The 27,827-nt window shown below is 41.2% G+C and overlaps 2 protein-coding genes across 7 annotated transcripts in view; one reads left to right on the top strand and one right to left on the bottom strand.

The window, feature by feature from the left end:
• Positions 1-27,827, top strand: part of MORC4 (MORC family CW-type zinc finger 4) — a 117,385-nt gene that overhangs the window by 83,000 nt on the left and 6,558 nt on the right. For 4 of the 6 annotated variants that reach the window (XM_036460740.2, XM_036460744.2, XM_036460738.2 and 1 more), the window contains 3 exons: positions 4,686-5,370; positions 5,677-5,960; positions 6,272-6,579. In XM_036460740.2, the coding sequence (XP_036316633.1) occupies positions 4,686-5,370; positions 5,677-5,960; positions 6,272-6,425 (1,123 nt within the window). In that variant the 3' untranslated portion in view covers positions 6,426-6,579. Of the gene's footprint in view, positions 1-4,685; positions 5,371-5,676; positions 5,961-6,271; positions 6,580-27,827 lie in introns of those variants that run through there. The other 2 variants (XM_036460741.2, XM_036460739.2) reach the window with 2 other exon arrangements.
• CLDN2 (claudin 2) lies at positions 20,661-23,532 on the bottom strand. Its single transcript, XM_036460753.2, has one exon. The coding sequence runs from the start codon at positions 23,348-23,350 to the stop codon at positions 22,658-22,660; it is 693 nt and encodes a 230-aa protein (XP_036316646.1). The 5' UTR covers positions 23,351-23,532; the 3' UTR covers positions 20,661-22,657.

Raw genomic sequence — 27,827 nt, 5'->3', positions numbered from 1 at the left:
TTCAAGAGAAAGAGATACATGATAACTGATGTTGCTGCTAATGTCATGTTTTATGTAAGGTCACTAAATGATTATTATGTCACTTCATGCTACATGTATAGAGAAATTCAGTTTGATTGGACGGAGTCTGTTTTTCTTTTCTTTCTTTTTTTTTTTTAGTTTCTTTTTAATTGTTTGAAGCATTACAAATAGTAGCACATATGTCTCTTTTTTTCTCTTGACCTCCCCCCGAGTCTGCTTTTCTATAAGGGAAAGTGATGGGTGCTCAGCAGTTCAGTGAAATATACAAGGTTTTCTGATAAAACAATGTTAATGGAATTATCAATTTAGCCAAGAGTTACAAAGGTATCCTTTGTTGTTATCAAAACCTGAAGGTGATAAAGATCCTTGGGCCATGGAGTACAACTCTCCAACTCTAGATAAAATAAAGCCTTCTCTATAAAAGAAAATTTTAAAAATTCCTAGTGGGCTAGCAAGGCCTCCCAATGTGTCATTGGAAATAGTTTTATGAGTTTCACAAATCTAACAAGAGAGTGGAGCACTTGCAATAGATAATAGATTTAGCTGGTAATATGAAACAGGCATAACTTTTTAAGCTTATTTCTCTTAATGTAAATCATCCTTTACTGTTCACTCATTCTGCATATATTTGAGTGTTTACTGTATGAAAGATAGTGTTTTAAGGCAGTGATGGAGTCAAAGATGAAAGAGCTTATGATAGTCAAAGTTTTATATATAGCTATCCCCAATACATTCTAGATTTCATATAAGTAGTACAAACTGAGGTCTAAATTAGTCATAAGCATATGTACAAAGGAGATAACTAGTGGCTGAAATATATTTATATATTTAGAAAGATTTTGAGTAAGTTAAATGTCAAAAGCTAATTATTTCATGTTTAAGAGGATAACAAAAAAAATCCAAATTATATTGTAATAGTGGGAGGAAAGAAGAGACATTCTAGTATGTTTAAAGGAATATTTGAAACAACAAATAGAGACAGAAGTAAAAGAACAATTTTCCTAATGAATAAGTTGATTCAGGGGCCAGTATTAACATTTTAAAATATGTTCTTTGAGAGATACTTCCAAAATGGAGAAATGAAGAGTGTAGTGGGCATTTTCATCAACAAATAACCATTTAACTGGAAGAAGTTATTAAAACAAAACAATCATTCTAAGTTCCTGGAAATTGCCTTAGGGGCATACAGAAAATGGAGAAACATTTATTCTGTAAATTTATTAAATCTCAGAAAGAACAGCAAGAGTCTTTGGCATTTAGCCTGTTTCCATCCTCCCCCAAGCTGTGTTTTATTAAAACTACTCTAGGATCTCTAATACAAGTGGGTGAGGTCAAGAAGTTGGGGTCTTTATCTTCCCCTAGCTCCTAGTCTACAGCTATGGCTTTACTTGAGAGAATCAGGCCTCCGACAATTCTCATCTCCCCCAGTTCTCTCTTGCAGAAGCTCTATTCTAAACAGACCCAAGAAGGACTGGGTCTCTCTTCTCCTAGCTAGCTTTCTCTTCCCTCATCCAGCCCCAACTCATGGTGAAAGTACTTACCTAGGGAAGTCATGGGGCTATTATTACTCCTGACCCAGCTTGCTTGTAGGGCAGAGGTTTATACCAGAAGGAGCAAACAAAAAACCCACCTCAGCACCTATTAATATAAAAGTTTCACTCCTGGAGAAGTGGGTCACTTTCCCTATTCCCACCTCTTCCTTAGGGAGAGAGACAGGCCTTAAAGATGATGAATTCCTTAGCTCTACCTGCCAGAATGCACATTACCTATAACAGGTCATGGAGAATTCCATTCCTAAGGGCATTGTCAAAAGTAAAGGAAATTATGGTGGAGAACAATTGACAGGGTACTCATAGCTCCACAATACAAGTTACAACAAGCAAGAGTTGAGCAATTAGATGTTTAGTAACAGAGAGAACCAAGGAAAAAAGAGTAAATCACTAGAGGAATTTGAAAATATCTTGAGAAGTTAAAAATGAAAACAAAATATCCCAACACTTATGGGATAATATTTTGATCTCTCTTTCCCTTTCCCGCAGAGGGAAAATTATTAATATACAGGCTTATATTAAAATTGAAATGAGACTTCAAATTAATAACCTAAACTTCCACCTTCAGAAACTACACGAACAAGAGCACAGTAAACCCAAATCAAGCAGAAAGAAGAAAATAACAAAATCAGAATGGAAATGAAATAGAGAATAGAAAAACAATAGAGAAAATCAGTGAAACCAAAAGTTGGCTCTTTGAAAAGAACAACAGAAATTAAGAAAGCAATCGTGCTTATAGTTGTTTGAAAAATAAAATATTTAAGAATATATTTAACAAAGTGCAAGCAAAACTTTGTATAATGAAAACTACAAAATATTGTTGAATGAGGTTAAATAAGACCTAAATAAATGGAAAGACATTTCATGGTTATAGATCAGATTTAATGCTGTTAAGATGACAATATTTCCCAAATTGAGCTACAGATTCAGTGCAGTCTCTTATCAAAATATCAGCTAGCTTCTTTGCAGACAAGCACTGGATGAAGGTGACAAAAAGAAGAAGAAAATGCAAAGGAACTATGTAGTTGGAAAAGAATTCCTAGTATACAAACTCAAAATTAATCTTTACTAAATGAGTGAATACAGATTTGGAATAACAATTGATTCCTAGAGGGAAGAATCTTTACTTATAAAACTAATAAGTATTTACAGAACCAATAAGTAAAATCCATTTATTTTTATCTCCTTAAAGCAATACTTTCTTTTTTATTGGCTTTTATGTGCAAAGTTTTTGTTCCCTCATTCCCTTCTAGCACAGTTACTCAAGCTTCCTTCTGTCAAGAAGCTCATACTTTAGTACGGAACCTGTGATACATACATACACACATGCACACATACTTGCATACATATGGTAAAAAGTGATACATGTAAGAGAGGGCTAAAGTGATACAGTAATTCAAAAGTACCATTTGAGCTGGACTTAGACATGCTCTGGGAATTCAGAAGTGGCATTTGAGCTGGACTTAGATATGGAAGCAATGATTAAAGATTTCAAATAGGGGAGTGACATAATTAGAGCAATACCTTACTTAGGAAGATTAATTTGGCAGTGGGTGATCTGGAGGTGAGAGAAGGGAGCCAGGTTTGAAGGTAAAGATGAAAGATCAATTTTATACATACTGGGTGAGATATCAGTAAGACTTCCATGAAAAACAAAAGTGTAACAGGCCATTGGAAATCCAGTACTGGAGATCAGGGCTCGTGGAATGTCTTGGTAGTTACTGTTCAGAGGTTATAACCAAGAGACTGTATGATATTACCAAAGGAACAAAATTGTAGGTATAGAAGAGATTTAAGGACAGAACACTTAGAAATTGGAAAATTAAGAGAAGGAAGAAAATTTAACATTCATTGCCTTTCATAAAACTTTGTTTTCTAGCATTATTTACCCTTTTTTGTACATGCAAACTGATTGTTTCACTATCTTCCTCAGTACTTCAGCTAAATGGATCTGCAGTGGCCCTAAAAGGCATTTAAAGATGGATACATTTGTTCTTATATAGCCCCTAAATCCTTTTGCTTTCCCACTAAGGCTGATACAATAAATTATATTAAAATGGCAGACCAGTTTTATTTCTGGTGAACACTAGTTTTGAAGAACATTCAGGTTGTTACAAGAAGCTAAGGCTTGAGATGTCTTATATATGTTCTCAGATGTTGCAGAGAAATATAAGCAGCTTTTGAAATACTATGACTTGACTCTTTCTCATTAAAAATTTGAAAGTCGATCTTTACCTTGAAATTTCTTGGTTTTCTACAGAGACAGCAGAAGAGTTATAAGGATAAAAATAGGGGTCCCATCCTGCCACATGACATAAAATTGTCTATGGATTTCACTGGTGCCAGTTGTTTGTTCTTTCAACCTTTAGAGCATATAGCAGCCAGAAATGGAAGTTGATTCAGGTCACCTCCTGGGAGTGCCTGTTTACCCCAATAGAGGGGATTCTTTTGCCATAGGGAAAAATGACTTGAATTGGCTGTTTCAGTTTCTTTTTTTATGACCAGGGCCCTATGTTTCAATTAACTTTTACAAGTGAATAACAGGCAATAGCCACAATCGAGTTGGCTGGTAAAGGAATTGTATGGTGTTTGTTGCAATATAATTTAAAAAAATGTGCATAAGTCTTTGATACTGGAAGGTTTTTGTGACTCTAAAATTAACGAGCTGGCTCGGTTCTCCTCCACATATTCCCTAGGCTTTTTATGGCCTTTTTTCTTTCTTTCTGGCTTCCTCCCCCCCATTCTCATATTAGAGGATTTTGCATGTGTATTTTTGTTTGTTTTCCTTCCTTGACCTGAATTTCTGAAACTTCTAAGTCAGGCTGGTTTTAATCCTATTTTCAGAATTCTTACCAAGGTCAATCTGGTCCTGTTATATCCAGATGCTGACTCTTCATATCTTTTTATTTCCTCTCTCTCTTAAGACCAATTGCTATCTCAGCTATCTGCATAAGTGAAGTGGTAGGGATTTGGAGGTAAACTTGTATTGCTAACCTGAAATGAGCTGTAGATAACAACTAGAGTCAGTTTTAATACGGGAAATTTGAAGAGGGGCTCTATAAGATAAGAATATATTTAGCCTATTTTGACAGCTTATTCCTCTTCTTGTTACAGTAAGTACAAATGGATCCTAGGTGAGGAACCTGTGGAGAAACGAAGAAGGCTTCAGAATGAGATAACAACACCTCCTCTAGATTATTCCATGCCTGGATCTTACAGAAGGGTAGAGGCAGCTGTTGCTTACCCAGAAGGAGAGAACAGCCATGATAAATCCAGTTCTGAGAGAAGCACACCACCGTATCTTTCCCCAGAATACCCAGAAGCAAGCAAAAGTACCAATCAAAGTAGGGAGGCTTCAGTTCTGTATCCAGGAGCCCAAGAACATCAGGGGTCCCTGCTCCCTGAAGAATTAGAAGATCAGATGCCAAGATTGGTAGCAGAGGAATCTAACAGAGGTAACATAAACAAGGAAGAAGTAAACAAAGGACCTTTTGTAGCTGTTGTTGGAGTTGCAAAAGGTGTTCGAGATTCAGGAGCTCCCATTCAGCTGATCCCTTTTAACCGAGAGGAGCTTGCTGAGAGAAGAAAAGCAGCTGAATCCTGGAACCCAATGCCTTATTCTTCTGTGGCTTCTGCTACAACTCCTGCTGCAGCCGCTGGGGAGAAAGGAAGAGGCTATGAGGAGAGTGGAGGTCATAATACACCAAAGATGAAGAACCAAAGAGAGTTGGAGGAACTGAAAAGAACCACTGAAAAATTGGAACGTGTTCTGGCAGAAAGGAATTTGTTCCAGCAAAAGGTTAGGGCAGCACCTTACCACTAGGAATAAAAGATAATTGAATAATAGGCCACCAAGGGACCTGAGAGCTGGAGCTCTGATGAATTCATGTTCTGAGGCCTTTAAGCAAAATAAGCCATTGAATTATTCTGTTGTATGCTTCAGATTGAGTAAACCCTAGTGGGCTTCCCTCCTATATTTTGGGATTGAAAAGGTCCATAAGTAGAGGAATACGTACAGAGGAATCACTGAGGGAATATATTAGGGACAATTTTTGCCACTCTTGTAGCATGTGGAGTCATTGAATTTCTATTTCTTGGACTGCAGGTGGAGGAGCTGGAACAGGAGAGGAATCACTGGCATTCTGAATTCAAGAAAGTCCAACATGAATTGGTGACCTACAGTACCCAGGAAACAGAAGGCTTGTATTGGAGCAAGAAGCACATGGGTTATCGCCAAGCTGAATTCCAGATTCTGAAAGCTGAGCTGGAAAGAACCAAAGAGGAAAAGCAAGAACTAAAAGAGAAACTGAAGGAGACAGAGACACACCTGGAAGTGCTGCAGAAGGCTCAGGTCTCCTACCGGACCCCAGAGGGAGATGACCTAGAAAGGTTAATTACTAGGGTTTAGTTATCAGCTTGTGAGTGCTAATGGGAAACATCCCTTAGGACCCCAGTTACTGGTCATAAATAAGGGAGGAAGTCTAAATCAATTTATAGGCCACCAAGGACTGAGGAATTACTTCTCAGAGAGCTGCAGCCAGTCTCCCTATGCTTGGTGGCATTGTGCTTTCTTCTTTCTTTATAGCTAATGGAAACATAATTGTTGAGAAATGTAGGCCCGTTTTTAAGGAGCTTCATTTTGTTCTGTTGGCTAATGACTTCATGTCATCTCTTCTCCTGCCCCTCACTCCATCATACAGGGCTTTGGCAAAGCTTACGCGGCTGCGTATCCACGTCAGCTATCTCCTTACTTCTGTCCTCCCTCACTTGGAGCTTCGTGAGATCGGGTTTGACTCAGAACAAGTGGATGGGATCCTGTATACGGTGCTGGAGGCAAATCACATACTGGATTGAACACTAGACTATATACTCTATCTACCCCTCTCCTCTTCTCTTCTCTTCTCTTCTCTTCTCTTCTCTTCTCTTCTCTTCTCTTCTCTTCTCTTCTCTTCTCTTCTCTTCTCTTCTCTTCTCTTCTCTTCTCTTCTCTCCTTCCCTCTCCTCTCCTCTCCCCTCCCCTCCCCTCCCCTCCCCTCCCCTCCCCTCCCCTCCCCTCCCTCCCCTCCTCTCCTCTCCTCTCCTCTCCTCTCCTCTCCATCCTCTCCTCTCCATCCTCTCCTCTCCTCTCCATCCTCTCCTCTTATCCTTCCTCCCTCTCTCCTCCACTTCTCTCCCATTCTCTCTCACCTTTATGCCTTATTTAGATAATCTTTGAGTAAATCCTCACTCTTAATCAGTCTGCTGCTTATTCAGTTTGGTGTGAGGAAAGAGGCTATTTCAATAAGCTTTCAAGAGTTTCAGGAACAGAAAAGCAATAGTCATCAAACCAAGTGACCTGAAAGTGTTAACTTTCATGGCTTAGATACTTGGCCTATTTTATATCCTTTCTGAAGTGGTTTGTATTCATTTAGGTTAAATCAGTCAACAAATTTTGGGTTAATGTACTAGGTGTTTGGGGATAAATTAACAATTATAACTTATGGATTCAGTCTTCAAGGATCTAACAATCTAATTGGAAACACAAGACACACACCAAGTTAACTAACTGGTACAAGAGAGTAGTACATGCATTATAGGGAAGGTCTGGAGGAGAAAGTTCAAGGAAGGAGTCACATCAGAAATGGGACCTAAGGTTTGTTTAAAGAATGAACATGACCACACTTAACAACTGTTGTTCTTTAGATGGTAGGACTATGATTGTTAATTGTTTCTTCTTGCTATCTTCCTGCCTTTTTCAAATTTTCTATAATAAACCTGTTATTCTTCTTGCATTGGAAAAAATAAATTCTTTTAAAAAGGAATGAGTAGGTTTGGATTTAGATATCAAATGAGAGACTTGTGAAAGTATAAGTTCATTTTATAATTTACGTTGTATTTCACATTACCTCTGGAAGAATAGCATGAACAAAGGCATGGAAAAAGTTGGAATGTGAAAAATGTGTTTAGTAGGAATGATGAGTTAATGTAAAGGGATCTAATGTTAAATCGTTACCCATCTACTCACCTCCATTTGTGTTGTTTGCATTTTAATAAGGAATTCTTGGAAAATAAATCTTCAAGGCCCAAATTAAAAAATATATATATGTATCACCAACCCGGGATTTTAGGTAGTGGGAGAGCCATTTTAGGGCAGGGAGATCTATTTGACATTCCTCAGAATACACCATGCACCTACTCTTCAGGCCAGTGCTTAGTGAGGGGTAGATCTCATATTACCAGAAATAGTAAAACTTACTCTTGTAAAACTAGACATATTGTTTATTCCTTGCTTTATTGTATTTATATAGCACATACTCTCCAAAGAGTTCAAGGTACTCTTCAAAATACTTTGAACATTGAACACATAAAAAGCATAGCAACAGTGAAAACTATAAAAGCGAAATAATAAAAGGGAGGTAGGATCAAGCAATCACAAAAGGATTAACTAGTCCAGAGGAAATTTTTGGATATTTTTTGTTTCTCTTCTGCATAATTACTTCAGAAGATTCTCCCAAGCTTATTTTATCTCCTTTGAAAGATGCCCATCGTAGATATTCCAATGAGACTGCAAGGACTAGGAGGAAGCCAGAGTCGAATGTCACCATTAGAATAAGTACTCAAAATATTCCTGTCACCTTACTTTCACCTCACTGCAGCTCTAGCCTGCCACATGATTATTTCTTATGTCAGACATTTGGACTATGATGTTGAGGGCCCCAGTTATCTAAATGCTGCTCAGAGGGCAGGGGGGAGCATATTCAACCATTCTATGAACAGTAACACTTGTTCTTCAGATGGGAGCTGTGAGAACATGGGGCTTTGCACAGATATGGACAACGTGGATGAGAACGTGGTGTAGGAAAAAATTCCGATAATTGTAGGTTTTGTGTGTGTGTGTGTGTGTGTGTGTGTGTGTGTGTGTGTGTGTGTAAAAGAGAGAGATAGGCCATTGGGCTTTTTAAAAAGGTGGAAATTTTTAACTCATCTTTACTATTGTTTATTCTCAGCCCATTTCCTCATCCCAACCCCATATTGCTTCTTCCAGCAACAGTTAACTGTGTGAACCTATTTACTACAAAACCAGAGCTACCTCTTTGTTATCTATTTAGAAAGAAATCATACTATATAAAGTCCCTTTAACCAATGCTAAATGTCACGGCAGAGAGATTGAAAAAATATCACTCAGGCTTACTAGAGCTTACGAGAAACAGTGTGGAGGCAAAAGAGATTCAGAAGAAAAAGGTGGATGCTTCCTCCTTTCTATCTTGTTAGGTTAACATAATCATAATTTTTTCAAATGTCTCTATTTGCCCTTTAAATTTCCACTTCCACAGTCAACATTTAGGTTCTTATTATCTACTCTTGATTATTGAAATAGATTCTTAACTGGCCTCCCTTGCCTCTTGTTCTCACTCCTTAAATCCACCGTACTCACTATCTCAAAATTGCTTTTAATAGTGCTTCCAGTTGCCCACCAACTGTAATACAAATTCGCATCTGGATTAAACCATGCTCTCTAGACTCATCCTCCAGCATTTCAAGCAAACCATGCTCCATCCGAAATGAACTATTTGTAGGTTTCTGAACCTGCCTTAAGATTTTTGCTGTTCCATTCCCTTTGCCTGGAATGTTTTCCCTTACATCTTCCCTTTGGCTCAGATGTCAACTTTTTTCCTCTGAAAATTCCTCTAATTATCCCGCGAGATGTGACATTTTCTTTGAACATGTAAGTTTTGGATCACTTATAAGGCTCTTATTACAAACTTCCTTGTCCTGTCTTCCCTATTAGAAAGCTCCAGATTCAAATATTCACTGCCTACTTGGCATTTACATTTAGATGTCTCACAGGCATTTCAAATAAAACATGTTAAAAGTGAACAGTGACATACCCTCCCCCAGGACCGTTCCTTCTTTTAATTTTCCCCATTTGAAAAATGGCACCTCCACCCGCCTAAGCACATAAGCTAGAAACCTGGAAATCATCCCAACTTTCCTCTTCTCTAGTCCTCCACATCCAATCTTTCAGAAAGCATGTCAACTCAAACTCCAAAGTATTAGCTTGATTTCAGTCACTTTTACCACAGCTACCTTAGTCTAAACTGCTATCGTCTCCCATAGATAATTGCAACTCCTAACTGGTGTCCTTGCTTTCATTTTTGTTCCCACAGTTGTCTTACCCAGAGTGATTTTAAAAAAACACACACAAGTCCAATCACATGACTCATTGCTTAAAGCCCTTTAATGTTTTCTCATTGCACTTAGAATAAAAATCCATGCTCATTACAATATCCTAAAGACCTCCACCTACTTCTAGTTTTTCTCTTGCAGCTATTCATATCTCACTTTCCCCTTGCTCACTGTGGTCTTACTAGTGAAACATGTCAAGCTCTGACTTAACCTCAGAGTCTTTATCCATACTGTTCCCTATGCTACAATGTTTATATCTCCAGTTTTGGCATGCCAGCTATTCCTCATCCTTCAGGTCTTTGTGTGTCAACTTTCTCAGACAGATCTGCCTGGGAACCATTTTTCTCTACCTTATTCTATCACTATTTCCTATTGTGTTTTGTTCGTAGCACTTTTCACAACTTGCAATTATATATTTGGCTGTTTACTTTGACTCATTTAACAAATATTTATTGGGTATCTACTATATGTTGTATGATATACAGTGAAGAACACAACACATGTGGCCTCTGTCTGCCTCTTTCACTATTAAGTTCTATGAGGGGAAAGATCATGCCCATTTTTTTTGCCAGTCATTGTATCCTTAAGCTTATCATACTACCTGGTATATAGTAGGTAATCAATAAATAATTGTAATGATGGGAACTGTGTTTTGTTCATATCTCCGTCTCCATCAAGAGCTTAAAATAGTGCCTCATTCATAGAAGAGATTGGATACATACTGTATGAGTGAGGTATATAGCAATCCTGGACATTAAACTCTGAAAATGAAAGACTGAGACAATAAATGGCATAAGTTATGGGGGACATTCAGTGTTAGCTGGAGTGGCCTAGAGTTTCTCTTTAGCTGATCTTCCATTTGAATAATTAAGAAAGGCTACTAAAGGAGAAAGGGAATATGGTGTTCTTACAGACATTCTGAATATCATCAAAAGGAAGCTCCTAACATGCAACTTTGAAATACTGATAATTATAGAATATAATCAGGAGAAGTCTATAGAGACCAGGTCTTGAGCGTGAGAAGTAAAGGAGAAATTTCTGAGTCTTTTGTTCACTTTTTCCAAGAGCAGTGACAGTATTTTTTTTTTTCCTAGAGAAGAGGAACTTGTCCATAAGCAAACAACAGACAGAGTAAATTTCAAGGAAATAAATTTCTGGCACATGTGAGGAAGGCATTACATGCTTGAAGGATTAAAAAAAAAAAATAGCCGAAACCGGTTTGGCTCAGCGGTAGAGCGTCGTTCTGCGGACTGAAAGGTCCTAGGTTCGATTCCGGTCAAGGGCATGTACCTTGGTTGTGGGCACATCCCCAGTAGGGGCTGTGCAAGACGCAGCTGGTCGATGTTTCTCTCTCATCGATGTTTCTAGCTCTCTATCTCTCTCCCTTCCTCTCTGAAAAATCAATAAAATATATATTAAAAAAATAAAATAAAATAAAATAAGTACTAGCAGAGGACTAGATCAGAGACTTTGTGGATCCAGGAGATGGCCCTTGGACTGGAGAGTCTCAGGTTCGATTCTGGTCAAGGGCATGTATCTTGGTTGCAAACTCGATCCCTGGTGCAATCAGGGCACATTTGGGCAGCAACCAATCAATGTATCTCTCTCACATCTATGTTTCTCTTTTTCCCCCCTCTTCCTTCCTTTCTCTCTAAAAATCAATGGAAAAAGCCGAAACCGGTTTGGCTCAATGGACAGAGCGTCGGCTTGGGGACTGAAAGGTCCCAGGTTCGATTCCAGTCAAGGGCATGTACCTTGGTTGAGGGCATATCCCCAGTAGGGGGTGTGCAAGAGGCAGCTGATCGATGACTCTCTCATCGATGTTTCTAACTCTATCTCTATCCCTTCCTCTCTGTACAAAATCAATAAAAAAGAAAAAAAAAGTAAGAAATGACTTTTAAAAAATAAAAATAAAAAATAAATAAAAATCAATGGAAAAAATATCCTTGGGTGAGGATTAACAACAACAACAAAAAAGAGTGAAGTATGGAGGTATGGTCAGGAAAGCTTCAGGGAGTGAGCTCAGGTTAAGTTAAATGTAATTTCCCCAAAAGAATAATTTATGCTTGGTGACAAGGATATTCCTAACTCAGGACTTACCTTAGACAGAGAGGACATTCAGGAATCATACTTTCTGAATCAAAAGTTAGGGCATGCCCTGGCTGGGTAGCTCAGTTGATTAGAGCATCATCCTGATATGCCAAGCTTTCAGGTTTGATCCCTGGTCAGGGCACATACAAGAAGCAACCAATGAGTGCATAAATAAGTGGAACAACAAATCAAAATTTTTCTCTCTCTCATTCATTCATTCTCTCTCTCTCTCTCCCACCCTCTCTCCCCTCACCCTCCCTCTCTTCCTTCCTCCCTCCCTCCCTGCCTCCTCCTCCTCCTCCTCCTCCTCCTCCTTCTTCTTTTCTTTTCTCTCTCTCTCTCTCTCTCTCTCTCTCTCTCTCTCTCTCTCTCTGTCAAAAAAAGTTAAGGGCACATGATTAGTTAATAAATTAGATAATTTGAAAAAAACTAATTTACATAGTTTGGGGTATATTAAACCTTAGTCATTAAGTAAAATATAAGTAGTGTTCATTTTCTAATCGGAAATAAAATCTGCAGAAGAAATGTGTTTTGTTACTTGCCTTCATCCCAAGCCCAAAGCTTTTGTGTGAATCACCAGAAATTCCAAACCCACTATATATAAGAACAGTTCAAATGTTTGGGATGCCTTCTATGTACCAAACACATTCCATTCATCTGCTCATTGAGTCCTCAGGGTAGGCAAAACGACTTTAGGCAGAGGGTCAGAAAGTGTTCCCAAAAGGCCTGATTTTCTAGTTAGGCTATGGAAGCTTGTAAGGATTGGAAAGGTAAAGGTGTGTGGGCAATAGTATAAGCAAAGTCATAAGACTAGTTGGAGGGGTGTAAATAAAGGAACACCCAAGAAGCTGTGAGGAATCTATATATATAAAAGCCTAATATGCAAATTGTCCCCTTGGGAGTTTGACTAGGAGGCCAGGAGTTTGATTGCCAGCCAGGCCTAGGACCCTACCCATGCATGAATTTCATACACCAGGTAGTGTATAATTCACTTTGAAGTATAAGAAATAGAATGGACCAAGGGCTTGGGAATGCCAACAAGAGGAAAGCTATTCTAAATCTGCTCAACAATGGAGCCTTATAGGCTATGATTTAGGAAGTGGCTGTTGAAATCTTTCCAGTTGTCCCTGAGTTTGGAAAATTAACCGCAGTTTGCTGCTCTGCTCCCTTGGACTAAGCTTTTTTCTAGTAAAGTAAAACCTCTCTATAAGAGATTAATTCAGGTACAGTGATGTCTGTTAAAGCCAAAAGTCTGTTATATAATAAAGGTTTTCCAAATGCATATGTTAAAACATTGTCAAATTATTTAATTTACTTGTTTTTATTTATGTAGACATGTTTGTGTAATTAAAATTAAGTATATGTGAAAAATTTAATTTCACCGAAGAGTTTTCTATATGTATTACTATAATTTTAAGTTTATACTAAAGAGGTCTAGTGAATGTATATATTTACCAGTCACCCCAAGTAAACAAATACACATGGCTGGGGTATAGCTTAGCGCACTTTGGCAGGCAGGCTTTAAAATTGCTACCTGAAATCACACCATGAGACAACCAGCATGCAATGGGGTGTGCTCATGTGAAATCATTCCCTGATCATTGTTTAAGAGTGATGACTCTTGGATTTAAGTATGTAGACTATAGTTGTACATATGTAATGTTTATGTCAGTTAAATTATTACAGTGTTTTTTCCAACATATGGCCTAATTGCTAAAATTTGTTTAAAAAAAAAATAACAGTGGAAAAAATAACAGTGAATTAGTCCTGGCTGGTGTTTCTCAGTGATTAGATGTCAGTCCATGAACAAAAGGGTGTTGGGTTTGATTCCTAATCAAGGGCATGTACCTTAGTTGAAGGTTCCATCCCCAACCTGGTGGAGGCATGTGTTGGAGGCAGCCAATCAATGTTTCACACATCAATGTTTCTCCTTCTCCCTCCCTCCTTCTCTTCCACTCTCTCTAAAAATCAATGGAAAAAATATCCTTGGATGAGGCTTAACAACAAGAAGAACAAACAGTGAAATAATAACAAAAAATAACCTGTTAATTATAAGCAAATCTTGGTTAAAATCATTTTAAAATTAACAGGGTGTTAATTTTTACATATGACATATAGACTGGAAATTTTGTCTGTTAAATCCAAAGTCATTAAATCAAAGTCCTCAAAATTGAGGGTTTACTAGAGTGGTACCTGATTGATCATGGTTCTTTATCACCTCAGATTTTTGTAAATCTGGATGAAGGTCAAAGAGCCATGACCATTCCTTTCCAACTTCTGGAGTCAGCTTCCCCCTGGCTTCTGTTAATGGAATCTGATGAACAGAAGCCTATTGAAGGTCTTAAAAGTATTCAGACTTTTGGGAATGATATTGAGAAATTTTGGCCTGGGAAAGAATATCCCCTTGCTTATGTAGATTCAGATCTGTCCTATAATATATACCTTGTCATTTGCTCCCATTTTCCAAAGACACACCCATTTTGGTGTGACTTTGACACTACCTTTTAGCTCACCAATATGCTTAGAATACAGTTAACCATTTGTTGAGGACCTGCTATCTACTGTGACCACACTGAGAAGCAGGTGTCATTCTCATTTTACACATGAGGAAACTAAAGTGAAAAGAATTGAAGTAACTCTCCCAAGGTCACATAGTTAGAGGGTGCAGAGTCAAAGCCAAATTCTGTCTGACTCTAAAGCCTAGTTTCTTCTTTCTTTTCTTTTTTTAAGTTTTATTTATTTTAGAGAGGAGAATGAAGAGGGAGAGAGAGAAACATTGATGAAAGGGAAACATTGATTGGCTGCCACCTGCACGCCCCCTACTGGGGATCAAACCCACAACCTGGACATGTGCCCTGACTGGGAATTGAACCAGTGACTTCCTAGACCTAGAGCATGGAACAATGCTCAACCACTGAGCCACACCAGCCTGGCCAAAGCCCAGTCACACCATACTGCCTATCTTGAAAATACTTAGTATCGGTTTCTTCCTTTTGATAAGAAATGCTAAAGCCAGCCTATACTAATAACAATTTCCAAGGAGGAAAGTTCTACAACCCCACACAATGTTTAACTGCCCTCATGATCAGGAAATTGTTCACTTATGTAATGAATATTCCTCCAAACAACATAGCAATGCATTTCCTCTTGACCGGGTTTTTTACTCAGGGCTGTCACTTGGCAGCTTTCCTGATATAAAAACAACCATCAAGACCCTATTCTTACACTCCAGGAGGTCTTGGACTTGGCCTTTGCTTTCTGGTGCTCTCACTGGCTCCTTTGTACCACCACGATTCCCCACCACCCCCATCCCAAGAGTGCTGAGTTGGGGAATGACATTTGAGAACATACTGGTTTATAATTACACACAGATGAGTAAAATTAACCACATGAGTTGCCTCTGAAATTACCTAAGGGAAGATGGAACCACTTTTCTCAACTTGTCTGCCTATTTCTTGGGTTTTACTTTGTTTCCATTCCTAAAGCTGTTGAATCATTTAGTTGAAGGGTGCATGTGTTACTCAGGGAAGTCCCTGCTCCCCCAAATTGTAGTGTCCATTGTCTCTGAATTAATCTTCTCCATCTTAAACTCATTGGTCTCATCTTCTCATTCTGGATCCTTTTAGGGCTAAACAAAGAAACTAATACAAATTCTGGTATTGATGACTAATCTTTGGCTAAATTAGTTTCTCTTTCCATAAAATACTAGAGGCCGGGTGCACAAAATTCATGCATGGTGTGTCCCTAGGCCTGGCCAGTGATCGAAGTGTGAGCATCTGGCATGGAAGGGCAGGTCTCAGCTGACCTCTGGGCCTGGGCAGCATCTGGGCCCCCAGGCTCCCATGTGCCCCCTCTACCTGAATCACGGTGCCTGAGTCCCCATGTGGAGATGTGGTGAGCACAGCCAGATGCTATGGGGCAGGGTGCAGTGTGGGCCTATGGGCGACCCAGCGGTGCCACACGGAAGCCAAGCAGGCAGTACGCTCTCTCCTGGCCAGCCTTGCAGACCAGATCCTGTGTGAACCCACAGGGAGCCTGACCAGCTCCTGCAGTCCTAGTGACTATGGCCTGGCTCATCTGTAAGAGGCTGCATGAATGCAGGGAAGGGTCCTCGTGTCCCAGGGGAGGCCAGCGGGGGGAGTGAGAGCGAGGTCAGTGGACATCCTGCATTCTCACCGTATCTCCGTCCCTGTCACCTCTGCCCCCAGGTAGCCAGCGAGAGGTCATAGCCCCCTGCCCGGGTGCCACAAGAGGTTGGTCACTGCCACCTACCCCAATTCCCCATCCCAGCCTGGGGCCCAGCCCCAATTGGGTGATCAGGGCCTGCCAGCCACTAGTTGCCATCTATGGGGCAATTGGTTGGAACCAGGCCCCCTGCTTGGCTCCCTCAGCATCCCCGCCTCCAGTTGCTACTGCTGCTGCTGCTGCTGCTGCTGGTCGCCATCTGTGGGGCAATCGGTGGGGCAATTGGGTCCCTGATCATACCCGCTTTGGCCTGGTGCTGCACGTTCACCTGCTCCACTATCCCACCATGGTCCTGCTCTCATCGTGCCCATCAGTGCCCTTTGGGGCTGTAAGTACCTACACTGCCGCCCACCGCCAGCACCATATCATCAATGCATGCCATGTTCCACATTGCCCCTGGTGGTCAACTCACATCATAGCGAGACATTGAACTCTCAGTTAACTCCAGTAAAGGGGACATTTTGCATATTAGGCTTTTATTATATAGGATGTTTGCTTTTTAACCAAGGCATTTAGTGTCTTTAACCCAAGGGATTAAATTGTCTTCACAATTTCACCAGATATCATTTGTGAGAGGTGCTGATCCACCCTCTTGTATCCCATTGGCTAATTTCAGAAATAAATTCAAGTGAAAGACTTTAAGGAACATCTTCTCTTTGTACTTTTGGTGTGACTATTTCTTCTCCTGAGTAACCCAACAAAACTTCATCAAATATCACAGACTACGAAAGTGCTATTGGAGCCCTGACCAGTTTGGCTCAGTGGATAGAGTGTCGGACTGTGGACTGAAAGGTCCTGGGTTTGATTGTGGTCAAGGACATGTTCCTAGGTTTCAGGCATGAACCCCAAGAGGGGGTGTGCATTAGGCAGCTGATCGATGTTTCTCTCTCATTGATGTTTCTAACTCTCCATCCCTCTCCCTTCTTCTTTGTAAAATAATCAATAAAAATATATATTTTTTAAAATAAGGAAGTGCTATTGGAGAAAAAGAGTTACTACTGAGATGCATGATTGTCTGCCACAATGCTTATACTCATTTGGCATCTAATTTCATATCCCATTATACATTTCTAATATTTGTTTGAAAGCATGTGAGTTTTCTCGGTGTTATCTTCACAAGGCTATGTTTCCAAATAGAAAGTTCTTCAAAGCCCTCCAAGAAAGAGATTTGTGAAGTGGTAAGGGTGCCATGGGAATTCATGTATGACAGGAAAATAAGACCTGATGATTTGCCCTTGTACGGTGATTTTCTGCTTTGCAAAGTCCTAAGACTTGCTTTGTGGAGAAATTAGGCCCACAGCAGGAAATTGTAGGCAGGAGTTGAGGAATTCCGGGAGCTGCAATTTTCAGGAAAGTGGCAGGTTGTGTGAGGTAGAGCGAGGGGTAGGGGGGGTGATCAGATTACAGCTTCTGTATTGCTGTGCTTGATAACAGCCTGTTAATATTTTATCAGTGATCACCACATAGCATGCAGCAGCGAGCCACCACATCCGGGGAAAAGAAAGAGATAATTTGCTGGACTTCTTGTTTAAGTCTTCCCCCCAACTCCCATTAAGATAACAGAATTTCTCATCAAAGTTAGGTGCCACCTGGGAACGGAGACCAGGCTAGGTGAAGGCCAGGCTTCAGCCAGCTGAGGAGAAGCACAGACACTTCCCAGCCTGGGGCCTCTATGTCTTAGTGGGCAGCTGAAGGCATGAAAAAATCACCTGTCCATGGCCCTGGGCTGAGTGGGAAGAAATTGTTGACTCTGCAAGGCCTCATTTGCCTTCCTTTACAACTGTGCCCCTTTTCCCCACACCTGTGTTTCTCCTCTGGTCCAGAGCCAAAAGGTCTCAGGTTACTTGGATGGTCACTATCTCTGCTGCCATCAGCAGTACCATAGACTTGTCCAAGAGAAGGAACTGAGGGAAAAGAGGCTGAACCCCAGAGTCACTCTCTGCATTAGAGCTGTTTGGGGGTGTTGTGAGGTAAACTCAAAGGTGTTCTGGGTTAGCTAAGTAGTGTCTCCCTGTTTCTTCCTTAGCACTGCACTCCACCCTATTTCTCATTTCCCATGGGCCTTAAGCTAGAGTAGGGGTGTCGAACTCAATCAGAGAAGGGGCCAAAATCTAAAATCCAGCCTAAATCGCGGGCCGAATGGTTTACTGAACAGTCATAAACTGTCATTGTGATGGAAACGCAGCGGAGTGCAGTGATGACAGCACGGTGTGGGCCACATTGCAAGGCCTGGCGGGACGGATTTGGCCCGCGGGCCTTGTGTTTGACACATGTGAGCTAGAGAAACGGTTTCTTTTCATCATTCTTCCCCCAGAAGCTCAAGTAGTGCTAGAGCCTCATTTTATATTAATTGGGACTTGAGGGGACTTACATAACTTTTTAAACTAGCCCCTGACATCCCAATTTATGGCACTTTCCCCTGCTCACAGGACAGACTATATTATGCCTTAGACCACACTTAGATGTGCATGACTTATCTTTCCTTATTCACCTTTGTAGCCCTTAAAGCAGACATTGCCTGACACAGATTAAGAATGCAGTTGATGTGGGCTGGATGGCTAGAGAATTGGTTGAATGGTTGTTTAACTGACTGGGTAAAGGTCTCACAGAAAGTTGGAACTTGCCTTCCCACGAAGAAGCCAGTTTTAACTTCCACCTTCCCATTAATTATCACATAGCAGTGGGTCACCAGGGCCCCAAGGAGGGGGAACATGAGTCACCATATTATCAGAGGAATGAGGGAGGGCAGAAACATCTCTCCTTGTGCAAGGGTCATAAACACAACAGCCTTCACTATCCCCTCAGTCTATGGCTAATCTAAATTACTTTATGATGGAAGCTAATGGGGTTAGTTGAAAGCTATTCAACATGGACTCAGTTTCAAAGGGATTTCTAGGAAATTATTTAGATAGAGGCCTTTCTTGCTCAACCAGTTGCTCTTTGTTGGCTCTTCTCTGCTTTCCTCAGTTGAGGATAAATTTCTAACTCCTTCCACAGAATCTTCCCAAATTAAAAGGAGCAGGAAGAGCACTTGTTCCCTGCATATGTCACCAGTTTAGCTCAAATAAATTCTTATTTTTTTTAAAGAAAGGAAGAACCTCCCACGTCAGCCTTATCCTAAGATGAAGATAAGGTCTATGCTCTGTTTTCCTCAAAATCCCTTAGATTACAGTAGCAGAGAGAGGTAGGAGGGCTGCAGAAATCTAAAGAGCAATAGGTGTTCCTAACATAATCATAGATCCTGTGGGAAGGGTTTCCAAGCTTATTTTCAGACTCTGACACTCTATGACTTTAGGGAAATTACCTCTCTGAGTATCCATTTTGTTTCCTGCAAAAGATCCATTTCATTGGGGTATTTAGAGCATGTAATAAAGGTGGATCTGAAAGTGTTTTGGTTGCCAGGAGCGGGGCATTGGAGCCCATACCAGACTGGTGCCCACTTATAATAGTATAGCAGAGTCAGCAAGACAACCCATCTTCTAACCTTCAGCGGCCCCAGTTGAGAGCACTTGGGTTCCTGGTTCCAGACCAGAGATGTTATCTCTTATCAAACTTCTGTTCATCAAGCCCTCTCTCCACCTTTATTCCTGCCTGCTGGCATTCCTTCTAACTGGGCTTGGATGGTCACTATCTCTGGAGTCCTAGCCTCTGCAGCAGAGAAGGCTCACTTCAGTAGTGCAATGATAGTAGTGCTTGTTATAACAGGCTCCTGTGTACTGAGGCCCACTAGGTTCAGGTGCTGGGTAAGCTGAATCCTGTAGGGCCCCATTATGGTCAGTGTTGTCATAGTAAACATCTTCATGAATTGGGCTTTGTTAATTACAAAAGAAGTTTAAACAGGGCCAAATTGTTGGCCTCCCAAAATCCTATACCTCCAGAGTTAGGGTAATTGGAACTGAAGTGTTGTGACTTATTCAAATATAAGCTCGGCATTTTCTCTGATGGGACAGTTAGCTGAGCCCAGGCTGGCCAGCTGGCCAGCATGGCAGGAGGGGCAGTTCCAGGTGGTATACTCAGTGAATTTGTCCTCTCTCCCAGATCCCCCTCACAGGAAACCAGGAGACCCTATGTATTCCCAATGTTACCTTGTTGGCCATAAGTTATTTTCCTCAGGCAGTTTGGGGACTACTGTCAGGCTCTTCCTATTGGCTGAGAATATTATTGGATCAGCAGAGTCCTATTTTGGGAGTCAAGAGACTGGAACACTAAAACCATCTGTGTAACCCTAGAAAAATTTCTTTACTTATATGGACCTTAGTTTCTCCATCTGGCAAATGGAGATTATCATATCTATTTCACTTTCTTCCCAATGTTAGTCAGAAAATGAAAGGAATAAACACATAGCAAATTTAGTAAATAACTTAAATTGTTTCAATTATTTTGAAAAGGAGGAGCCCTGTGCAAGATGAAAAGATTAAATTTTCTTGGGGAGGAGGCGCTTTACTTTCATAATATCTTCAGAAAAGTCTAGAACTTTCTGTCCACTCAGAGGGAATAAAAGCCAGTTTCCATCCTACCCTCCCCTTAGCCCAATTCTCTCCATTACGCCTGCCCTGTATGGGCCACTTTGAAAGAATAAAACAGTTATTCAATCAACAAATGTTTATTGATTATCTACTATTTGCCAAACACTCTTACAGATCTTTATCTGTAAGTCTAGAGGATACATATATGTCTAAGATATGGCCCCTACCCTACAAAAGTTTACAATGTACTTGTGAAATCAAATATACAAACATGAAAATATAACTATGCATCAAAATTGTGAATGATAAGCATCAAAGAAGTGAATTGTACATTGAGGGAGGGGAAGAAAGGGACAGAGTGGTCTGGAGAGGCTCAATGGAGTAGATGGTGCTGAGCAAGTTGTTCAGCATGAGGAAAACTTTGCAAAAGGGATAGGGCTTTCCAGTCTGGAAGAACAGCTTAAACATAGGGAAGGAAGTGGAAAACATGCAAGGCACGCTAGATACAATGAATGGGCCCTTTCTGCTGGCACTGAGGTTTGGGGAGGTGTACTAGAGTTCTTCGGAAGTTGTGAGCAAAAATGCCTTTGGTTTGTTTATGACTCACACATCCACCTCTACTTCAGGGGAAATGGAGCATTTTCAGGTCTTGGATCTTGAACCGTCTGCTTGGGAACCATTCTGTACTTTCTCACCTCACCTGAAATCCCAGGCAGCAGCTTAGCTATCACTCAGATCAGGGCCATAACACGTTGGGCCTGATTATTCTATGCTGAAGCCCTTGGATGCATTTTAGCAGCTCAGGAGTATCTGGTGATGGAAGATGTGGGGAATATGAAGGACAATAAGGAGGCCCACCTTGTACTGTGGTCTTTCAGTCTCTGTAGTGTGCTCTATGGTTAGACCCCTGGGTGTCTGATCTCAGCCTTTGAGCTGATTTTCTATTAGGTTTGAAGTCTCTCTGGGAAGCTGACTCTCTCTGGCCCAAAAGAAACATCTACTAAAGAAGCACACATGTCCACCTAGCTTCTGATATATCAAAGTCCTTATTCTTTCTTGGGCATGATATCTTTCCAGGAATGATATCTTTCACAGTCCCCATAGCTCCCACACTCTCACCTCCCAGTCAAGGGCCATCTCTAGAAAAATTAATTTCCCATTCTTAAGGAAATCATTGTGTGGGGCCCTTAGCCTTGTTATTTAATAGGAGGCCAGGTCAGGTGCCTCAGAGGGAGGCAGAAACTTCAGTGAAAGTTGGGGCTGCAGCTTCTGAGGCAGTTCCTCAATGGAGTAAGGGTCTGCTGCTGCCTGGAGTGGAACTTTACATCATATCTTCTTTCCTTGTTTTCCTCTAGCTGTGGGCTAGATCCCTAACACAGAAGTGTGAGAGAATTCTGGAATTTCTCTGAGAAGTGGCTCTGGTCTTTTGGGTCCTCAGCTACCTTCCTTCCCTGTCATCCTGCATCCAGTTGTTCTTTGTTCCCTCTGTACAGTGTGATGGCTCTATTTCTGTTTGTGCACAAATGAGTCTGAGCACTGTGGAGTCATAACAAGACTGGAATGGACTCTCCAGGGCCCATTAGTGGCCAGTCAGCTTATTTGGAGGGAAGCTTGAGGAGGAGGATTTTAACCATCTTTATAAAAGCCACCACTCTTTCTTTTCTCAACCCCCACCAATGAGCTGAGAGTCAACCTCAGCCAGAGGGATGGTCTTTGATCACAGAAAGCGTCAGTCCATGGGATGTGATCAGTGGGTTTATGAATGGATTACCAGGTAAACCAAAAAGCAAATTGGAGCTATGGAGTCTGGCCTAGAGTAGGGGATGGATTTGGAGTTGAGGGTTGCACGATTCAGGGTGTAGGGTTGGGAACTAAGGTGAAGGAAACAAAAAGACTGATTTGGTAAGCATATTGACAGTTCAACCTGGACACTGTCACACCAGCATTCATTTTTGCATTCTCTTGATCCCATGGCCAAAGTCAGTCTATCCTCAGCACCACCTTCTGACATAATCCAGCAGCAATGTCCCTCACCTGTGGCCCCGAGGGAGGGGGGGGGCTGTCCACTGGTTTTTACAAACCCAGCCACCACCACCCCCAGCTCTAGCCCCTGGTTCTTCACACATACCCTGTCAGGCTGTAGGAGTTAAACTCATTCTTGACTTTGGGTGGTTGACCAGGTGTTGGAGAGCTCCTAGTGGCGAGGGGCTGGGCCTGGTAGGCATCATAGTAGTTAGGGCGATTTCCCTGGGGTGAGCAGGAAAAGGAGAGGATGACTCCAGCTACCAGGGAGAACAGGGAGGAAATAATGCCCAAGTAAAGGGCCTCTCCAATTTCAAATTTCATGCTGTCAGGCACCATTGGGGAGTAGAAGTCCCGCAAGATCCCATGAAGATTCCAAGCAACAGGGATGAAGCTCAGGAGGCCTCCAAGGATGAATAAGACTCCACCCACTATCGCCACTCTGTCCTTGGCTCGGGAATCCTGGCAGAAGACTGTGCATCTCATGCCCACCACAGAGATAATGCAGGCCAACGAGGAAATTGCACTGGACGTCACCATCATGGCCTGGGCAGCCTGGATGTCGGGGGGCAGGCCTAGAAGGGTGCTGTAGATGTCACACTGGGTGATTCCTGTGCTGTGCGTGGCACACTCCATCCAGAGACCCTTGGAGAAGCCGACTGCCGTCACAATGCTAGCACCAACATAAGAACTTGTTCGCCAGCTGGGGAGCAGCATGGCCACCAGGGTGCCCAACAGTCCCAGAAAGCCCAGGACATAGCCTATAAGTTGAATGCCAAGAGAGGCCATGGCAGACCTCTCAGTAGAAGTGTCTTCAGGGCTTGCCTTCTTGTGTTCTGGCTGCAGCTCTTGCTCCTTGAATCCCAGCCTCTATTTCCTAATTTCAGAGTCTCTCTGCTATGCTGACTTCTCTTCTCCTTACAAGTGTCTGTGGGTGGCCACAATCAGGCTCAAGAAGGCATCTAGAAGACCTAAAAAAAAAAAATCCATAAACCAGATTAAATATTGACCAGAAGCTTATGAGAAACTAGAAAATACCGGGTGCCTTTTGAACTTTGTTATCTTTAGAAATAAAGCATGAGAAAGGAAAAAAAAATTGAAAGTGGAGCCAAAATGTCATCACCTCCTACGTAGGCACATGTTTTAGGTTGGCAGCCAGACAGAATTAGGGGCCAGACAGGTGGCCATTTTCAAGAAGGTGATGATGGCACTGGCAGTTGTGGTGGCTGTGTTAACTCCATGTCTGGCTGTTGGCTGGCGTGGTTCTGTCTCCAAGGCCTTCTGTTTAACACACATTGCCCAGCAACAGTGACACAGGGCCCCTCAATTGCAGACTGAGGCCAAACTCCAGGAGACTAGACCAGGAATAACAGGTCCTAAGATACAGACTTGGACTCCAAGTTATTAGAAGCCTCTTGAATCTTCAAGGGCCTAGAAAACAGTGGTTTAGCTCTGGGTCATCCTACCCATGGTGAAAATCTACTCCAGGGCAGGTTGGGGTAGGCAACAAAGTCTTCTGTCTATACTCTAGAGTTCAGGTTCTCCAGGATCTGCCCAAATCCCCCTCCACATGCTAGCCCAGTGGTCAGCAAACTCATTAGTCAACAGAGCCAAATCAACAGTACAATAATTGAAATTTCTCTGGAGAGCCAAATTTTTTAAACTTAAACTTCTTCTAATGCCATTTCTTCAAAATAGACTTGCTCAGGCCGTGGTATTTTGTGGAACAGCCACACTCAAGGGGCCAAAGAGCCACATGTGGCTTGCGAGCCAGTTTGCCAACCATGAAGCTAGCCTAAGGCCTCCTGCATATATAATACACCCAGATGTTTTCCATCTATTCTCCTAATATATAGCCATATCAGCCCTAGAACTCTCAGATGATGTGGGAGGGCTCTGGAGCAAAGTTTGTTCCAGGGCCTGGATGGAATCCTAAAATTCCTTGGGCTCTCTGTTAGGGTGAACAGAGGAAAGGGAAGCCAAATAGAGGGCTTTGTAAGGGGAAAACATCTAAGCCAATCCTTTGGAAACTCAGAGCTGTCCAGGCTTTTGCAGTATTGAAGGAGCTGATAATCTTGCCAAGGTTCAAGACACTAAGGGTAAAGGGCACATCCTTCCTCCAGTCCACTAGCTTTCCAACCAGCATAATCTGGCTATTCCATTTTAGCCTTCCTCAAAATTGCTCTTACATTACCCATCTCTTAAATGAGTTTTCCTCAGAAGTCTATACTTTTTCTCAATTAACACTCTATCCCTGAGTACACTTATGCACTCTCATGACTTAATCTCACACCCATCCACTGGCATTCCCAGATCTGTATTTCCAGCATAAACCTTCTTCCTAAGCTTCAATACTGCCAAAACAATTACCTATTTAAAATTTCCACTTGAAAATCTCATAGACACCTCAAATTAAATGTGCTTAAGTAAAAATATATACCATATTTTTCTGTGTATAGGATGCCCCCACTTTCCCAACCCAAAATTAATAAATCAATATTTTAAACATTTTGCTTAAGGTCTTTTTTGGCAACTTAAGGAGTTGTTCTTCCTGTTTTCTTCATTGTCTGGTCATACACTCAGTGGGAGGAGGTCCAAGTTGTCTTCCTGCAGCTCTATTTCCATGCTCTTTTGCATAGCTGATTACATGCAGTTTGAATTTTGCAGAAAAAGACAATTGCTTATCAGTATTTATCTTTTTATGTTTTGACATTTTTATGGACTCAAAATGCTCGGGTCCCTATTGCATCTGCACATTCTCTACCTCAACCTACAATTACAGCATTAGCTCACATTAGTAACAATAAGGATTGTGATTGGAGGAAATCTGTTTGACAAGGAATGGGCAGCTATGCACCCGTATGGCTCCCTTCTCCGCTGACTTCCATGTATAAGATGCCCATTGGTTTTATACATGGAAAAATATGATAGTCACTTCTCCCATCACACCCCTCCTCAAGTAGGTCTTCCATGGATTCCCAAATGGACACTGAATGATATCTCTATTGATCCCTTGTGCTGGACCAAAATCCTGGGAGTGATTCTTGATACCTCTCTTACACTTATCCCTCACACTCTATGTTTACTGTCTCACCAATTCTACCTTATGGCTATCCCTCAAATCCATAGTACCAGTCTCTCCATCCCCACTGCTACTTTCCTAGTTCAGAGCTGCTTCATCCTCTTTCCTCTGGACTATTGTAATGACTTCCTAACTGGTCTTACTTCCAATCTTGCCCTTCCAATTCATTCTCCACGCTGTTGCTAAGGTGAGCTTTCAACACATTAATCTGATCAAGTCACTACTCTGCATAAAACGTTCCAGTGGCTCCCATCAGCTAAAGAATAAAGTCCAAACTTATTTGTATTCTATGAGTTCTCAAGCTTCATCTCTTGTCATTTTCCTCCTTATGCTCTATGCTTTAACTAAACTAAAATACTTTCAGTTCCTTAATCAGATCATGTTATCTTTTGCTTACAAACCTGAGCACTGCTGTTCCTTCTATACAGAATGCCTTGCATTCTTCTCAAGCTTTAGGACTCAACTCAGATATCTCTTACTTTAGCCAGGATCAAGTGGCCTTCCTCTATGTTCTTACAATATCTTGTGTTTACTTACCTCCACATAGTAATAATAAAAAGAATAGCTATACTTATATAGTGTTTCCTGACCATTATAAGCCCTTCACAAATGTTAACTCACTTTTTTCTTTTTTTTCCCAAATAAATCTTTATTGTTCAGATTATTACAGTTGTTCCCCCTTTTTCCCTCCATATCTCCCCTCTACCCAATTCCCACCCCACCTCTGCTCTTACCCCTCCCCCACTGTCCTCATCCATAGGTGTACAATTTTTGTCCAGTCTCTTCCCGACCCTCCACACCCTTTTCCTCCCCAGAGAATTGTCAGTCCACTCCCTTTCTATGCCCCTGATCTTATTTATTCACCAGTTTATTATGTACATCAGAGTTCTTATTCACTTGATTTTTACATTCACTTGTTGATAGATATATATTTTTGTCACTTTGTTATTCATAATTTTTCATCTTTACCTTTTTCTTCTTCCTCCTCTTCTTTTTAAAAAAAAAATATATTTTATTGATTTTTTTTTTACAGAGAGGAATAGAGAGGGATAGAGAGTTAGAAACATTGATGAGAGAGAATCATAGATCAGCTGCCTCTTGCAAACCCACTACTGGGAATATGCCTGCAACCAAGGTACATGCTCTTGACCAGAATCGAACTTGGGACTTTTCAGTCCGCCGGCTGACGCTCTATCCACTGAACCAAACCGGTTTCAGCATTCCTCTTCTTCTTAAAGAATACCTTTCAGCATGTCATGTAATACTGGTTTGGCAGTGATTAATTCTTTTAGCTTTTTCTTATCTGTGAAGCTCTTTACCTAACCTTCAATTCTAAATGATAGCTTTGCTGGATAGAGTAATCTTAGTTATTCTTGCTATTCATCACTTTAAATATTTCTTACACTATCTTCATATTTTTGGATTCTCCTTTCCTTTTGCTTTTCCAGTTGGGTGTTTTTTGCTTCTTCATATTTCAAATCTTTGGCTTGATTCTTGGGATCCTTTAGTCTACTGTTGGATCTCTGTATATTATTCTTTATTTTAGACAGTGTATGCTTAATTTCTCATTGGTCCTTCTTCATATCCTTGAGGGTTTCTCTAAATTTTTTGGAGGTTTCTAGAAGATTCTTGAGTAACCTTATAACCATGATTTAGAACTCTATATCCAGTAGTTTGCTTTCCTCCATTTCTTTCATTTGTGATCTGTTCCTTTGTCTCTGCATTTTGGCTGCTTCCCTGTGTTGATAAGAGTGGCTTTGTGTGGTAGGTGTCCTATAGGGCCCAGTGGCTCAGCCTCCCTAGTTGCCTGAGGTGGGCATTCTTGGTGCATCTCTTTGTGGGCTGTGTGCACAGTCTTGTTATAGTTAAGCCTTGATTGTTGTTGGTATCATTTGGAGGAATTGTCCTCCAGGCCAATTGGCTGTGAGGATCAATTGTGTCAATGATGGGAGAAACTTCTGTGCCGGAGACAACCTTATGGGGCAAGACTTGCTTCAGTGGGGTTTTGGCGCTCACTGAGTCTGACCCCTGAGTGTGTCTTTTATGGATATGAAGAATTATAGTCTGAATGGTCTCTCTCTGACCACTAGGTACACTAGATCTTGTATCTCCAAGGAGAGAGGCCATCCAGCAGGAGCTACAGAGAGATATGCAGATTCCTTCTCTTTGTTTGGGGTTTGGAGG

The sequence above is a fragment of the Pipistrellus kuhlii genome, unplaced genomic scaffold, assembly GCF_014108245.1.
Source record: "Pipistrellus kuhlii isolate mPipKuh1 unplaced genomic scaffold, mPipKuh1.p scaffold_m20_p_33, whole genome shotgun sequence".
In the NCBI taxonomy this organism is placed as follows: Eukaryota; Metazoa; Chordata; class Mammalia; order Chiroptera; family Vespertilionidae; genus Pipistrellus; species Pipistrellus kuhlii.
This window is presented reverse-complemented; position numbering and strand designations above follow the sequence as displayed.